The following is a 17,716-nucleotide window of genomic DNA, read 5'->3' as shown; positions in this document are numbered from 1 at the left end:
ATAACTTTTAATGTAGTTTCTTTCTTTTCTTTTTTTTTGTATTAAAATGGTCTTAAAAGTCCCTAAATTGTCACTTAACTGTCATCTGGGCCTGGCCCTGGGAACCCCCCCCCAAAATCATGTCGGGGGTCCCGAGTGCCGACCCACAGGTTCAGAATTACTGCTGTATAGACCACCTCTCTGATCCTACTGGCACCCATCCATCCCTCTGGTCATACTGAAGACCATACCTCTGATCAAGTTGGTGACCACCTGAAACCTTTTCGTCACTGCCTGCAGAAATTATTTCTAAGATGATTAAGTTCAACCTGGTTGTCAATGACTGGCACATTCATGTTTAGAGAACTAACTAGACCACATCTTCCCTGATCTACTGTATATCAGCCATGCCCTGCCCTGAACACCTCGAGATAGCAATCATAACAGTCATTAATGTTATGAAACTCTACAAAGTGGTCGGAAAAGTGGTAACAACAAATTATTGAACTCACACTTACACTTACACCCCCCCCCCCCCCCCCCCGCGCTGTAGACCACGTCTCTGATCCTATTTGTTGTAGGTTTTACCCATTCACTAAACACTAATACTGTTCATACTTTTTATACTTTGCAAGATAACTTTAACTCAAATGCTATTTATAATCATTCCACTCAAATGAATTTTTTTGGGCCTAAGGTAAGTACATTCCACTAAAATGCAATCTCTACTAAGCATATTTATGCTTTTACACTGTTGTATTCTACTCATCAAGGGCTAATTCTATTTAAACGTTTTATACTTTCAAAGGTACATTCTGCTCAAATACCTTTAATACTGAACATCATGTTGTCAGCAAGGCCATCTACAGGAACTTCCGTTTCTAGCTCCATATAAAATCTTCCTCTTCCACATCACAGCTTCATCTGCAAAAAGAACATGCCTCGTGTTCTGCTTGTCCTGTCCATCTGTCTCCTAGTCTGTGAGTATTCAACATCCAACATGGTTTATGTTGTGAGAGCACTATCTGTCTGGTTTCTATATAACGTTTTAGACTCATCATCACATACAGACTTTGGTTTTCTTTATTGAAGTCTAAGTGTGATTAGCTGTTTTATTATGGTAGTGTTTTTATGTTTTCTCACATTTAAAGATTTGTCTGGTTGGATTTTATTAGTTATTATAATTATTATGTTTTTTTATTATCAGTAATTAGTAGCAGTCATACGCATTTGTATCCAGTATTACTATATAGAATTAGTAGAACTAGTAGAATTGATGCTCCTTTCTATAGAAAATACACGTAAATACACAGCAGGCACATAATGGAGAAATTAAATGCCTTTGTCCAAGATTAACGCCCTCTTTCCTTGTCATATAGCCTCAGTGGCGGTACACAGGAGCAAACGTGCACTATGGGACTTCAATACCATGATTCAATGTACAGTACCTGACAGCATACCAGTACTGGATTACGCTGACTATGGCTGCTACTGCGGGAAGGGTGGCTCTGGTACGCCTGTTGATGACCTTGACAGGTAACGTACTCAAGGGCAACACATGGTGGGATGGACGATAAATGTGAATCATAAATATGTGTTTGTTAGGTTTGTTGCGTTGTTTGTGTTTGCTTGTTTTTGCTAATTCTTTGTTTTTGTTCTCTGCGTTTCTGTCAGATGCTGTGAGGTCCATGACAGGTGCTATGGTGACGCCAGCCAACATCCCTCATGTTGGCCTATCATAGACAACCCCTACACCAAGCAATACGATTTCAAATGTGTGAATGCCACCAAGACTGTCACCTGTCCCAGTGAGTTATTTTGGCCATTTGACACCCATTGCTTAATGCTGAGGTGGAAAATTAAGAGGCCTATATAGTACAATAGGAGTCCCACTCTATACACACTTTCTGCTGTAGTTTTCTTTACCAGGATTTTATCCCTGTGAGATGAAAAAAGGCTGGGAAAGAGATTAAATGAAACCCAAACTTGTCAGTAACTGAAAGTTTGACCAACATTCATACTATCCAATACAGACACTGGGAACTGCAGCACACAGATCTTAGATTATTATTACACGACTGCAAACATGACCAACGTTTGACATTCATCAGAGTCATGTTTACTGATCCATCCATGTGCTCCAGTGTCTGTTTCTGGGTTAGACCTTCCAAAGTGAAGTTACCCAGGTGAGAATGCCTTTATTGATCTGTTTGTCCATTACAGAGAGCACCGTGTTTTTGAAGAAGCTGGCTGAAGCACGAATGTGTCTCTACGTTCATACTACTTGAAATGAGAATTGATGACCTCTCTTAGGCTGTCCAATGCTTCATTTATGACCTGTTGTACGAAGTGTAAATCAGGCTTAATGATCTTCTTTTATGGTTTATTTTTTTGTCATTCAGGGAACAGCAACAGTCCATGCCAGAAGTTCATCTGTGACTGTGACCGGAAAGCAGCCATGTGTTTCGCCAGTGCAGATTTCAATGAGAAGTATGTGCACCTTCCCAGAGACCGCTGTACATGAGCAACAAACAGACATGCAATGGGACACACCATTCATTCTAAAATGTCTTCTTCTTAATAAAGACACATAATAAATGCAGTCATAATGATGTTGTTGTTTGTGTTATTACTATACGTGTGTGATTAAAACTCTTGTATATAAATAAGCACCAAAGGTCACTTCACTGATAGGGAAATCTAGTGTATCTGGATTTTAGACTGACAAATCAATGGGGACTGTATATCATTGTATATGGCCGTATGATGCCCGCTTGGCTTTATGTACAGTATAGCAGGCTACATTCTTCATCATTTCAAAACCTGCAAGTTTATTTCCCCTCTTCTCTGCAAGGTGACACCAAGTGGTGATTCAGTGTACCTGGCAGTGTACAGTACCTCCCACTTTATAAATGCAGACAATGACAAGGTCTTCCACTTGATTTATAATTGGTTGCGCATCGTGTCACATCCAGAAAATAGCTGAGTTCTGAATAAATTTGATCAATCAGGAGAATTAACTCGTCAAATATTCTCAGCTTCAATTTTATAGTGTCCCAATTTTAAGTTTTGTCTTTGGGTTTCATCACTTCCAATTTCACATGTTTATCTGACTTGAAAGTGCATCTTTTGTTTACTGAAGAGCTGGAGTCTGTGAGCAGCTAATCTCGGACATCTCTGGACTCATCGACATGAAACTTTGCATGCACACTCCCAGTAGGCCAAGGAAGAACCTACACCCAAAATGTTTCAAATCGGCCTCATGGTGGCGGTATAACAGGCTGTTTAATCTTTTTGGCCTATAACTCTTGAACCGTAGGTCATACAATTAAATCCAAACATTTTCCTGGGATTCCTTGGATCATGACGCAACTCCCCATATCGGCCACACCCATTTCCACCTGACTAGATTTTCCACCATATTGCGTTTTCTTTATTACAAACCTTTTTGCTACTACTCCAACAAATTTTGACAAAAACTCACGGTACACAATACACATTATCTCTGGAGTCATGTGATGAACAGATGTCAGATGTCAATTTCACTTACAATCATAGGGGGTGCCGCAAATGCAAAAAATGTTACAGTTTATTGTCAAAACATGTCCCCCCCCCCCCAACCCACTAAACCATAGTCATTGTGAGTCATGTGACAATGACTGTGAAACCTACCTGTGCTCCACTGAGTGCACCTTTCTAGATCCTGCTGTAGATCGATCAGTGGTTCTCAACCTTTTCAGGCCGCGACCCCCCAAAATAATCATTTTTGAACTGGGGACCCCCACCCTGACAAGCACTTGAAATGTACGTAGGAGTTGAGGCATTGCATTTAGTTTGAGTCGGTTCCACAGATAAATGTCGATCTACAAACTCTAAGCGAGGCATTGTGAGCTTGTAGATCAGCTATAAAAAAAAAAAACTCTGTTATTAATGATTTGACAATTTGGCCAATGTTTGACCAGTTTTCATAGTATAGTTTGTTGATAACTTTTGATGTAGTTTCTTTCTTTTCTTTTTTTGTTGTTATTAAAATGGTCTTAAAAGTCCCTAAATTGTCATCTGGGCCTGGGAACTCCCCCAAAATCATGTCGGGGGTCCCGACCCACAGGTTCAGAACTACTGCTGTATAGACCACCTCTCTGATCCTACTGGCACCCATCCATACCTCTGGTCATGCTGAAGACCATACCTCTGATCAAGTTGATGACCACCTGAAACCTTTTCGTCACTGCCTGCAGAAATTATTTCTAAGATTATTAAAGCTCACCCTGGTTGTAGACATGTCAATGACTGGCACATTCATGTTTAGAGAACTAACCAGACCACATCTTCCCTGATCTATATCAGCCATGTAGCCCTGAACACCTCGAGATAGATAGATAGCAATCATGGCAGTCATCGGTGTTATGAAACTCTACACACCTCAGTATTTGCCGTTAAAGAACATGTTTCAGTCAAAAATAAGTGGATGGGAGCCTGGATCGTTTTTTTGTTTCTGTTGTTGTTTTGGAATAGTTTAATTAATCTGTGATGTAACAGATTACCTCTGTTTGCACCTTTAATTATTTATTCATGAATCATGTTGCACAGCATATTTGCACTTTATTAATTTGCACAGCTACATTTTGCACAGTAGAGAAAGGCCCAGTCATGATTTTATTGTTGAATGCATTTTGCAGAACTACTACAATGTGAGGAGAAGAGGTCGAAGAGTCCCCCATAGCCTTGAGGCTTTACAATGGATCCCACCGTAATGCACCAAACTCACTGACACATAATTCTGATTCTGATTCTAAAATACTTCTGATGAATGCTGTGGCTCCAGAGGTCACTGTCGCTCACTTTGTGCATATTCACTGTGCTCATTGTCAGGAGACTTGGCTGTTGTTTGAGGTCAGTTACACGTGGTTCTCATATACTGATGGCACACTTGGGATATGGTGACATGTTAAGCCAGATTGAAAAGGCCCTTTATTACGTTTTGGATAAACACACCAGACATCCTATGGGTTTACTTAAAAATGTGATGTTGACATTATTGATACTGATAACAGGAAGTGTGAGGTTTTGTGATTTTATAACTAAGGCTCTATGTGATGGCCTGACCAAATATCTGTGCAGGTATTTTGTTTCTTACATTTACATTAGGCTAGACATGTTACTATTTTCTGATTGTATCCTTTTTGTTTTGCATTTTTCAAATGTATGAATATTCAACAATACATTTACTGTTCACTATAGAAAGAACTACAAACTGACAATTAGAACTCCACTGAGAGGGTGAGCTTTAATAATCCATGAGAACCACGTGTCAGTAACTGAAAGTTTCACCAACATTCATACTATCCAATACAGACACTGGGAACTGCAGCACACAGATCTTAGATTATTATTACTCGACCGACTCCAACGTTTGACATTCATCAGAGTCATGTTTACTGATCCATCTATGTGCTCCAGTGTCTGTTTCTGGGTGAGACCTTCCAAAGTGAAGTTACCCAGGCGAGAATGCGTTTATTGATCTGTTTGTCCGTTACCGAGAAGCTGGAGCTGTTTCTGAAGAAGCTGGCTGAAGCACGAATGTGTCTCTATTTTCATACTACTTGAAATGAGAATTGATGACCTCTCTTAGGCTGTCCAATGCTTCAGTTATGACCTGTTGTACGAAGTGTAAATCAGGCTTAATGATCTTCTTTTATGGTTTCTTTTTTTTGTCATTCAGGGAACAGCAACAGTCCACCGTCCATGCCAGAAGTTCATCTGTGACTGTGACCGGAAAGCAGCCATGTGTTTCGCCAGTGCAGATTTCAATGAGAAGTATGTGCACCTTCCCAGAGACCGCTGTACATGAGCAACAAACAGACATGCAATGGGACACACCATTCATTCTAAAATGTCTTCTTCTTAATAAAGACACATAATAAATGCAGTCATAATGATGTTGTTGTTTGTGTTATTACTATACGTGTGTGATTAAAACTCTTGTATATAAATAAGCACCAAAGGTCACTTCACTGATAGGGAAATCTAGTGTATCTGGATTTTAGACTGACAAATCAATGGGGACTGTATATCATTGTATATGGCCGTATGATGCCCGCTTGGCTTTATGTACAGTATAGCAGGCTACATTCTTCATCATTTCAAAACCTGCAAGTTTATTTCCCCTCTTCTCTGCAAGGTGACACCAAGTGGTGATTCAGTGTACCTGGCAGTGTACAGTACCTCCCACTTTATAAATGCAGACAATGACAAGGTCTTCCACTTGATTTATAATTGGTTGCGCATCGTGTCACATCCAGAAAATAGCTGAGTTCTGAATAAATTTGATCAATCAGGAGAATTAACTCGTCAAATATTCTCAGCTTCAATTTTATAGTGTCCCAATTTTAAGTTTTGTCTTTGGGTTTCATCACTTCCAATTTCACTTGTTTATCTGACTTGAAAGTGCATCTTTTGTTTACTGAAGAGCTGGAATCTGTGAGCAGCTAATCTCGGACATCTCTGGACTCATCGACATGAAACTTTGCATGCGCACTCCCAGTAGGCCAAGGAAGAACCTACACCCAAAATGTTTCAAATCGGCCTCATGGTGGCGGTATAACAGGCTGTTTAAAAAAAATTTGGCCTATAACTCTTGAACCGTAGGTCATACAATTAAATCCAAACATTTTCCTGGGATTCCTTGGATCATGACGCAACTCCCCATATCGGCCACACCCATTTCCACCTGACTAGATTTTCCACCATATTGCGTTTTCTTTAATACAAACCTTTTTGCTACTACTCCAACAAATTTTGACAAAAACTCACGGTACACAATACACATTATCTCTGGAGTCATGTGATGAACAGATGTCAGATGTCAATTTCACTTACAATCATAGTGGGTGCCGCAAATGCAAAAAATTTACAGTTTATTGCCAAAACATGTCCCCCCCCCACCAAACCATAGTCATTGTGAGTCATGTGACAATGACCGTGAAACCTACCCGTGCTCCACTGAGTGCATCTTTCTAGATCCTGCTGTAGATCAGTGGTTCTCAACCTTTTCAGGCCGAGACCCCCCCAAAATAATCATATTTGAACTGGGGACCCCCCCACCCTGACAAGCACTTGGAATGTAGGAGTTGAGGCATTGCATTTAGTTTGAGTCGGTTCCACTGATAAATGTTGTGAAAATAGCCCATCTCTACGCGAGGTATTGTGAGCTTGTAGATCAGCTATTTAAAAAAAAAAATCTGTTATAAATGATTTGACAATTTGGCCAATGTTTGACCAGTTTTCATAGTATAGTTTGTTGATAACTTTTGATGTAGAGTCTTTCTTTTCTTTTTTTTGGTATTAAAATGGTCTTAAAAGTCCCTAAATTGTCACTTAAAGGGATATTTCACTTTCAAAAAAACTTTTGGTCATTTTATCGTCTACTCAGGCTTTTGTGAACCCCCCAGACCGTTTTTAAGTTGCTTGATTTAGTATTTCGATACTTGATCATCATTTTATCAGACACGCCCCCTTCCTATACAAACCCATTATAACTTCAAACTCCATTTTTAACCTGTTAGATTAATCAAAAACACCCGTCCTTGGTTCTGCTGACTCACCCTGCCCTCCTAATGCGTGAGGGGGCCGTGTTTTTTCGATTACTTTTTTCATTTTTTTTATATTTTTTTTATTGTATTTAATTATTTTCATTTTCCAAAATAAATTAAAAAAGTTATCGAAAAAACACGGCCCCCTCGCGTATTAGGAGGGCAGGGTGAGTCAGCAGAACCAAGGACGGGTGTTTTTGATGAATCTAACATGTTAAAAATGGAGTTTGAAGTTATAATGGATTTGTATAGGAAGGGGGCGTGTCTGATAAAATGAATATCAAATATCTATATACTGAATCAAGCAACTTAAAAACGGTCTGGGGGGCTCACAAAAGCCTGAGTAGACGATAAAATTACCAAAAGTTTTTTTGAAAGTGAAATATCCCTTTAACTGTCATCTGGCCCTGGGAACCCCCCCAAAATCATGTCAGGGGTCCAGAACCACAGGTTCAGAACTACTGCTGTATAGACCACCTCTCTGATCCTACTGGCACCCATCCATCCCTCTGGTCATACTGAAGACCATACCTCTGGTCAAGTTGGTGACCACCTGAAACCTTTTCGTCACTGCATGCCTGCAGAAATTATTTCTAAGATTATTAAAGCTCACCCTGGTTGTAGACGTGTCAATGACTGTCTCATTCATGTTTAGAGAACTAACCAGACCACATCTTCCCTGATCTATATCAGCCATGTAGCCCTGAACACCTCGAGATAGATAGATAGCAATCATTCATGACACAGTCATCGGTGTTATGAAACTCTACACACCTCAGTATTTGCCGTTAAAGAACATCTTTCAGTCAAAAATAAGTGGATGGGAGCCTGAATCGTCCAGAAACATTTGACACATGTTATACAATCAAAGTAGTTTTTGATTGTATAACACCTTTAATTATTTATTCATGAATCATGTTGCACAGCATATTTGCACTTTATTAATTTGCACAGCTACATTTTGCACAGTAGAGAAAGGCCCAGTCATGATTTTATTGTTGAATGCATTTTGCAGAACTACTACAAAGTGCGAAGAGGTCGAAGAGTCCCCCATAGCCTTGAGGCGTTACAATGGATCCCACCGTAATGCACCAAACTCACTGACACACATTTCTGATTCTGATTCTAAAATACTTCTGATGAATGCTGTGACTCCAGAGGTCACTGTCGCTCACTTTGTGCATATTCACTGTGCTCATTGTCAGGAGACTTGGCTGTTGTTTGAGGTCAGTTACACGTGGTTCTCATATACTGATGGCACACTTGGGATATGGTGACATGTAAAGCCAGATTGAAAAGGCCTTTTATTACTTTTTGGATAAACACACCAGACATCCTGTGGGTTTACTTAAAAATGTGATGTTGACATTATTGTGATGGCCTGACCAAATATCTGTGCAGTTATTTTGTTTCTTACATTTACATTAGGCTAGACATGTTACTATTTTCTGATTGTATCCTTTTTGTTTTGCATTTTTCAAATGTATGAATATTCAACAATACATTTACTGTTCACTATAGAAAGAACTACAAACTGACAATTAGAACTCCACTTCCCATAAGCATGAATAAGAGTACAGCACTTGACATACAGTACTGTAGGCCTATTTCTACTGAATACATTGCATCGTTTATTTTCCCGCATGAAGGTCTGCTGACTGAATGCTTGGTCTTTTAATTAAAGTCACTGGCATCATGAGCAAGTGGGTAGAATAGTTTTTCCCAAATTGTTTTCCGTTCCCTGAGGCACTTTAACATAATATCAAGAGTGTGGTGATCTTCTCACAGAATTGTTTTTGACATGAAACACACTTTAACATTAACCTAATGTAATAACAGTTAAATAAAAGATAATAATGGTAACAATAATACAATTATAGCACTTTTCTAAATACTCAAAGACGCTTTACCAAAAACTGAAATTAAATCTAAACAACTTTATCAGGAAAAACAAGTTAAAAAGGTTATAAACAGGGGCACGGTGGCACAGTCGGTATTGCTGTCGCCTCACAGCTAGAAGGTCCTGGGTTCGATTCCCGCAGGGGACGCTGTGGGCGCTGGGGGCGTGTTCTCTCCTCCGCGTCATCAGTGCCCATACTCTAGGTGGGGTTGGCGAAAGGGCCTTTCTGTGTGGAGTTTGCATGTTCTCCCCGTGTCTCCTAGGGTAGGTACCCTCACAAAAACATGCAGTAATCCTGGTCACTATACTGCCTCCCCCTGGCCAGCCGGAGAGCCTGATGGAGGGGAAGGGAACTGGTTGGAATAACGTGTTCCTTCCACACGCTAGGTCCAACCAGGGAAACTCTCCCCTGTCAGGTGACAAGATGGTTACTCTCATGCCAACTAACCTTCACAGAAAAAGGAGGCGGCATGAGCTCGGCCCTGGCCTCCCTAGGTTGGCAGAGGGAAGGTACAAGGTAGTGCCCAGGATTACATAGACAATTGGCACTGGGTGTAAGAAATAGGGTTACAAAATCGTGGGATAAAAATTCAATTAAAAAAAAAAAAAAAAAAAAGGTTATAAACTAAGAACACAAAAAATAGAAGGTAGAAAAGGGGGATTTGGATTGGGTAGGGAATGCGAGTCTGAAAAGGTGGGTTTTGAGTGGGGTTTTAAACGTGGTGAGGTTGATAGAAATGTGTGTCTTTTTTTAAAAGTATTCCATAATTCTATTTAGAATTTTTTGAAACCACTGAACCCCATAGGTCAAGTCAAGTCAAGTAAAACCCCATGGATTTATTGTGTATAAGCTTTGTGCTGCTGAGCAAAATCAAAGGGCTTTTTATATGATTTAGACGTCGCACCGCATATTTGAACGACCCAACGGCAGGAACCGGCACTCCCTTGAGTCCTCGCCGATGCACCTTCTGAGTTTGAAGTCGGTCGGTCCTATATATGCGCATGACCATATGGGCATAGTGATTGGATCTGTGGCTCTGGACAACCGGATCTCCATATATGTCTATATATGGGCGTATCGGGTTTGTTTATGGTTATGTCTGAGTCATAGTGACGTGGCCGTGGTCTGCCGGCCTCCCAGTAGCCAATTAGCTTATGGTGGTTATGTCTGAGTCATAGTGAAATGTCATGCCTATATATGGCCGTGTCGGGTTTGATTATGGTTATGTCTGTGTCATAGTGACGTGGACGTCCATATATGCCTATTGGCGTATCAGGTTTGTTTATTGTTATGTCTGAGTCATAATGACGTGGCCGTAGTCTGCCAGCCGACCAGCCCGCCGGCCCTCCCAGTAGTCAATTTTAATATAGGAAATGACATACTGTATAAAAGGTAATAAAACAAACACTCCAGTTTTAACACCATGATACTTTAATCTCAGATTCTGCATGAAAGTTATTGTAAACATGTACAGTTATGTAACACCTTAACAGAATAAACATACTACAGTGGCACTTTACCAAGTCACAAATAACTGTGAACGAGGCAAGGCAAACGCATGATCCACACAAACAGATAGAGCTCGTGGCCATCTCGTTTTGACTTCAACACACGTCTTTAAGCCTGATTTATACTTCCTCACACGATGGTGTCGCTGGCCGAAAACAGCTGATCTACAAGCCGACAAGTTGACAACACAATTAAGCATTAGGGTTTTGTTTTTCTGCTGGGATGATTGTGACACTATGCAAGCCGACATGACATCAACAGTAAGAGAAGACCACAAGCAGCAATGGGCAGACGATATGGTCTGTGTCGGGGGCCTGGTAAATGACACAGTGTGGGAGAATATTAAAAGCCACCACTACAACTTAATTATGGGGAAATAGTCGCCCAGTAATTCTATTCTAACTATATCAACCTTTCATAACAACCAGTGGGAAGAAACCCATTGTCATTTACTGTTTTCATTGGCATTTCCTCATTTCAAACTTCCCCCATGTAACCAATAAATATGTATCTGTATATTTGGTTCAGTTTGATATTCATTAAGCCACAGACCCCCATTTGATAACCAAATGACAAACAAATGGTTGGTTCCAATTGTACTCTCTCTGAGTTACAGGCGCGTAATGATCCATTTCGGACCCCTGGTGGTCCCCGGAACCGACGTTGAGAACCAGTGGATAAAAGGATCTACAGCAGGGCTGCGCTGGTCTAGCGCTGTATGTAGGCTACAGTCTGAGAAGGTCAGCGAAGTGCTGAGGGAGTTAGTCTTGTGATCGCCATGGCAGAGAGAGGTCAGGGGTCAGCCCACATACTGTACAGCTCAGAGAAACAAAAGCCTTTTTCTCTGCATTGCATTATTCACAGGGAAGGAACAGTGTGGTTCTGGGTTTGTATGGAGCTAAGCGCCCTTTTATTATGAAAATCCATAGAGCAACTCTAAGTACAGGGTTGGTTGAAGCTGTGGTATAGCCCATCCCTCTCAGGCCACCCTACCATCAGTGGATGTCTGTTGACTCTTATCCCCCTATTGTTTGGACTGCGGTTGCACTTTCCACCATGTCTGGACAGCAGAAAGGGCACAGAGGCCATTGGTCAAACTTGACCTGAGAATCTGGCCGTTTCAAACCTACCACGCATGCCTGTCAACGTTCTCTCCTCCTTTGCCCCAAAGCTTCCGTGTGGAGCCACACTTGAGAAACTTAACACACCGTGTCAGATGAATGAGTAGGGCTTTAGCGAGGACAGCTGTTCCTTCCTGCTCAAAGGAAATAGTCACACAGCATAAAAACACCCTTTTCAATTTGCCCACAGCTAGGCGACTGTGTTCTTCCTACCACAACAGCAAATCGAAAAACAAGTGCAAGTGCAATGTGGCTGTACAAAAACAAACAGCAACAAAACAGTATGCTTTCCAAAATGTGTGAGTTGCATGCAAACTGTACCTCCTGCACTGGCTATACTCCATGCTACCATGGACATCCACGCTGGCCCCATACAACAGAACACATACAACACAAGACAATGGTTTAGCTGGGGTGTGGAAGGTTCAGGTTTTACAGGGCTCTTTCCTGTGTGGGTTCCTTAGAATGGTGTTCCAGCATGATGAGCTACACTGATGAGCCATACTCGTCTTTCTCTCCGATGTTGTACCTGACATCATCATTGCTTTTCTCTTGGTGGTCACCACCAGATCTGAGGATAAACATGCAGGTATACTTGTCATTCCTCTGTTATTTATGAAAATGCTGTATGTGCATTGCAGCCATCAGCTTATCTATTTGACCCTGACGTCCCTATTTTGGGCATGTCATTCATTATAGGTGAGAATTTAGTTTTTTATAAAAGGGCTTACGTGGTTAAACCGGACTGCCCTTATGCTAATGCTACAGTACATGACCATGGACATCTGATGTGTCTAAAGTTATACAGTATACTGCATAAAGTAAACCAGCTGTGAGTCCTGGACAAAATATGGTTTTGAGCCAGGAACAATACTTACACAGCAATATCAGATTATCCCTTAAGCACCAGAACATCAAATTTGAAGTAGTTTGCTCTCTTCAAATGTCCCTGGCTCTGACCGTGACGTTTGTTTTGAGCTAATAAGAATACTGCTTGTTGTTTATCGTTATTGATCAGATATTTTTGGCAAAGACATTTATTGTAGAGGGAGGGGAGGGGGGGGCTTGTATGGACCCCTGGTCAAATAAGTAGGGTGGTTAAGCTCTCGTACTTCACACGATGGTGTTGCTATTGCTGTTTTCAACATTTTTTAAATGTTGATAAACTGAAAATAATTTGTTTTTTTTTACCTAAAATGATATGCCCCAACTATAGGGACAACAGGTTGGAAGTGGTTAAACTCAGAATGAGGTAATACATGCCTCAATCCTAATCCCTGGCTCTCTTGACCTTTGCAAGGTCAAACATTCTGTATTAGTGTCATATTGTAATTTGTTGCTCAGTGGGCATATAGTAGCACTAATATGAGGTATATAATAACATTCTATACATATGTTACAGTATGATTGGAAAACCAAAAACAAGCTGAGTCATCTGAAGGTGAATTGAGCCACGAGAGGATCCGCCGATCGATCCGCCGACTCGCTCGCCTAGTTGGGATTAAGTTGAGAATACATCACTCTGTCCCCTCAAAATTGTAAAATATGTTTGAATCTGTGCACTGTTAAGAAAGTGTTGCTTTCACAACAATTCAAATCCCAGAAAAGACATACGAGTAGGCTAAACTACATTTTGCCTACTTGCATGAGCTTGTGTGACAAGAGTGGTGCAAGTAAGTCTGGTCCTAGTAAATCCAACTAATGAGTGCACCATCCATCCCTATAAACATTGTCATTATTTTACCAGAAGTCTTAAAACCAGCCATAAAATGAAATTGAAATTCAAGCAAATCATTCCTTTGAAAGTCGTTTATATAATGGTTGGGCCTGTTTGATTGAACAAGATCGAGTAGTGCAACCTTTTCCTGTAACATCCACTGAAACACTGGATGACAAATGTAATAATGCCTTAAGGTTGAAGCAATATTGGGTTAACTTGGGGGAAGACACCCCTCTTGTATTAAGCCCTATATACAGTACTTTGAGTGTGATAAATAGCAAAAGCTCACAACGGTCACAATGCATCGCGTGTAAGTAACTGGCTTATCTCGTGTGTGTGTGCGTGCGTATGTGCGTGCGTATGTGCGTGCGTATGTGCGTGCGTGCGCGATGATCCCAGTTCCATGTTCCTCAGCTATACATACAGTATGTTCTCTCCTAGGGTCCCATGTTGCCAGCGCAGCGCCCTGTGTTTCCAGTGACTTCCCAGGGTCCTATTTGTTCCCAAGGTGGGAACCTGGACAAAGATGTTCACCAGCTCTGTATTCGGGTTAATATGACATGGTTGTGCTGTTCTGCGTGGCTGTGATATGGCCGTATAGACACAAGGCTGGCAGGCCAAGTTACGAAGATAATCACAGCTGTGCTGAATACTGTACAGTATAACAACACTCTCTTGTGTGACATTGCTTAAATATAACTCCCCCTACTGTACCTCTCAAAATGAATCATGCATACTTTTAAGTTTACTTTATCACTGCTGCCCTTAGTTTCTGCATTTAAGATAAAACACCAAGGTCTACACATCACAGATAGAAACGTGAAGTTCAAATAGTCTACTTAAACTCAAGTTTGGTTAGCTTTTCACAAACATATTGCTCATAATCAGCATTGACAGCACTGATTTATCTGTTTCAACCACACTGTAGACTGTTTGCAACAGTCATAAAAGTGGGATGTTTCCTTTTACCTACCTGTATTTCTTTAATAGACAGCATGTTAAAGAGAGAATGAGAACAAGTCCCAGGGCTGAGGCCATCACTATGGGGACCAGTACACCTGTAAAGCATGGAATCAACATAGTAAGGACAACAAGGAGAACTGTAATAATTGGGGTAGTGTATGATGCGTACCTATTTGTGCATGTGTCTTTGAGTTTTTACAGTCCGCAAACCCAACCCAAACCGAAATCTATAGCAAATCCACATGCATGCTTAAGCAGTTCAGTGGTTATACAAACTATGTGATAACGCATATTTTACAAAAAACTTGTCAGTTTAATTACAGCTGAAGAAAGTGTTGGTCATAATTCACCAGGAAGATGACAGCAAGATATAGGTCTTGCAAAAGATAGCTCTTTTACTTTGATCTGAGCTCAAAGCTATGTGTGTATATTCAATAAGACAGTTTATGAAACTATCTCATATTTCAACACTAGTGAGTGACACAGTTATTTCTGCTATGGGAGGAAACTGATAACAAAAAGATAAAAATTAGAGAAGTATGACTAAGTTACCGGAAGCGCTCTTTTATCATCAACTTCATGTTGACATTGTTTGTCCAGAAGATCATATCACAACTACAACAAACTGCGGCAAAATAATCAACCAATATTTTATAGCAAATCCACAAGCATGATTAAAGCATTTCATTGGTTATATAAAAACACATTTCTTTCAAAAAAGTATCAGTAGTTGGTCACTATTCAACAGGCAGATGACAATAAGATGTAGATCTTGCAAAAGATACCTTTTTTTGCTATAATCTGAACTCACAGCTGTTCTTATTCAACAAGAATAAGGCCGCTAGTTTGAGGGAGATGACATTAATGTTTGACACATTTTGACACACAACGGCAGAATTGGTACAGCTAGGACTTAAAAGTTGCACCTAATTAAAAGTTCAAACCCCACATAAACACATTCAGGCTGAGGGAACAAGCAACAGTAAATCATTCAAAATGTTGCATGGGAGGATATTTCATGACATATCTTGAAAATAGCTTTTAGAGCGGCTATTTTCGCTACTCGTCGCATGACAAAGTATATAGGGCTTAGGGAACGTACAGCTATCTTATTCTCAAAACGAACTATCCAAAACGTATTACTTTTAATTAGGCACAACTTTTAAGAACTTGAGCACCAGCTGTACCGATTCCGCTGCTGTGCATCAAACTTCTGAACCCTTCACTTAAACTGAAGATAAACACTAAAGTCATACTGTGTAACCTTTTCCAATTAAACAAGTAGTTTCTGATCATCTTTTACTGGTAGGCTTTATAATAGCCATTGCGCATAAGACTCATGACTCTGAGGAACATGTAGTATACATCAAAACATCAGTCACTCTTTACTTTGACCTTACACCAATAATAAATTAGGCTTAAATGTCCGATCTGCTCCAGTGTCTTCTTCACATCAACCATTCCACATAATTTGTTTTTTGACAACTTCTCAACACTAATTTTTGTCGAAAGTGTCTGCCCCCAAAACTCACGCCAAAATGAACTGGAAATGTATTTTAAGTTAATGAATACAGTTTCTGACAACGTGTTGTTGAGTTCCAAAATATCCTTGGGTGCTAGGACCCGGCCGGACAGCATTACTTTTTGAGCGGTATCTCTGTATAGACAAACCCTGTAATGACAACGGAGCTACAAGACTAGGTGTCGCCAAAAAGACTACTAAAATGAACGTTACACAGCTATGACTTTAATGTTATCGCCCTCAAACTAGCGGCCTTAGTCTGGTTGAATATACAGAAATAGAATCTGTGAGTTCAGATTATAGATTAGGCCTATAGTGTTGAATTAAATTATACTGACACTTTTTTGTATAAGAAATGTGTTTCAACTGTATATCAACTGAAATGTTTTAAACATTAATGTGGATTTGCTATAATACATTGGATGATTATTTTATTGACAGTGATATTAACCAGTGATATTAACCACCGCTGAAAATGCGCAATGCGTAGTGAGCTTGTCAATCTGCTATTTTCTGCGAAAGCTTTCCCCACAATACGGATGCTGGGGTTTAAGTGGTTAATTGGTTTCAGGCTTTTTGCACAGATTCTGTTGCTGCTTGGAATGGTGCAAGGACAGCCCAGCACAATAACACACTGGCTGATAAAGCAACTTGCACAATGTCAGCGGAATATTGCTAATACACCCACATCAGGAATCTCATTGGGAATCTCAACGGCAACAACTTTCATGAGTGCCAGGCCAGCATGGAACTCTTAGAAATCCCTGTGCAAGGAAGTTGCCGCTGAGTGTGTCAGTTTACCACCCTCAAACTAGAAGCATAGAATATCTAAAGCTGCTAGAGAGCCCATAGAGGACGTGCTATTCTTACACCCAACCTGATGAAAGTGGTTTGTATATTCACTGAAGGATTAACACATCAACAACAACAACATCAAAAGCTTTAAAATGGAATAAAATAAAATACAAACATTTTAAAGTGTCCTGTGGACATTCATAGCATAAGGGTGGTGCTAGAGGAAAGGCTATGGACTCACCAAAATCAGTCGTATTCTATTAGGTGTCTTAATTGGCTGTTAGATTATGAGATATCTTATGTAAAAAGTTCGCATTTGATTTTGCCCTGAGGCTGGCGCTACAGGAAAGGTCATGGTGTCACTCAAATAGTAAGGGTTCATCCTTTGGGGAGCATGGAATGTGCACAGCAAATTAAATGTCAGGCCAGTCAGTAGATTTAGAGATATGTTTGGAGTTATGGTGTTGGATGGACGGACCAACTGCACCAATGTTAGAGAACTGATGCTGAAAATATAAGATCCCAAAAATATTTAGATAGATAGATAGATAGATAGATAGATAGATAGATAGATAGATAGATAGATAGATAGATAGATAGATAGATAGATAGAT

General features: G+C 40.3%; 1 protein-coding gene across 1 annotated transcript; it reads left to right on the top strand.

Moving 5' to 3' along the window:
* Positions 1-898: 898 nt before the first annotated feature.
* Positions 899-2,561, top strand: LOC308092033 (phospholipase A2-like). The gene is made up of 4 exons (XM_080437824.1): positions 899-959; positions 1,359-1,515; positions 1,654-1,787; positions 2,382-2,561. The coding sequence occupies exons 1-4, from the start codon at positions 917-919 to the stop codon at positions 2,501-2,503; spliced, it is 456 nt and encodes a 151-aa protein (XP_080293950.1). The 5' UTR covers positions 899-916; the 3' UTR covers positions 2,504-2,561.
* The last annotated feature ends 15,155 nt before the right edge of the window (positions 2,562-17,716 follow it).

This window comes from Gymnoscopelus braueri, assembly GCF_963280865.1.
Source record: "Gymnoscopelus braueri genome assembly, chromosome: 9".
Taxonomy (NCBI): domain Eukaryota; kingdom Metazoa; phylum Chordata; class Actinopteri; order Myctophiformes; family Myctophidae; genus Gymnoscopelus; species Gymnoscopelus braueri.
This window is presented reverse-complemented; position numbering and strand designations above follow the sequence as displayed.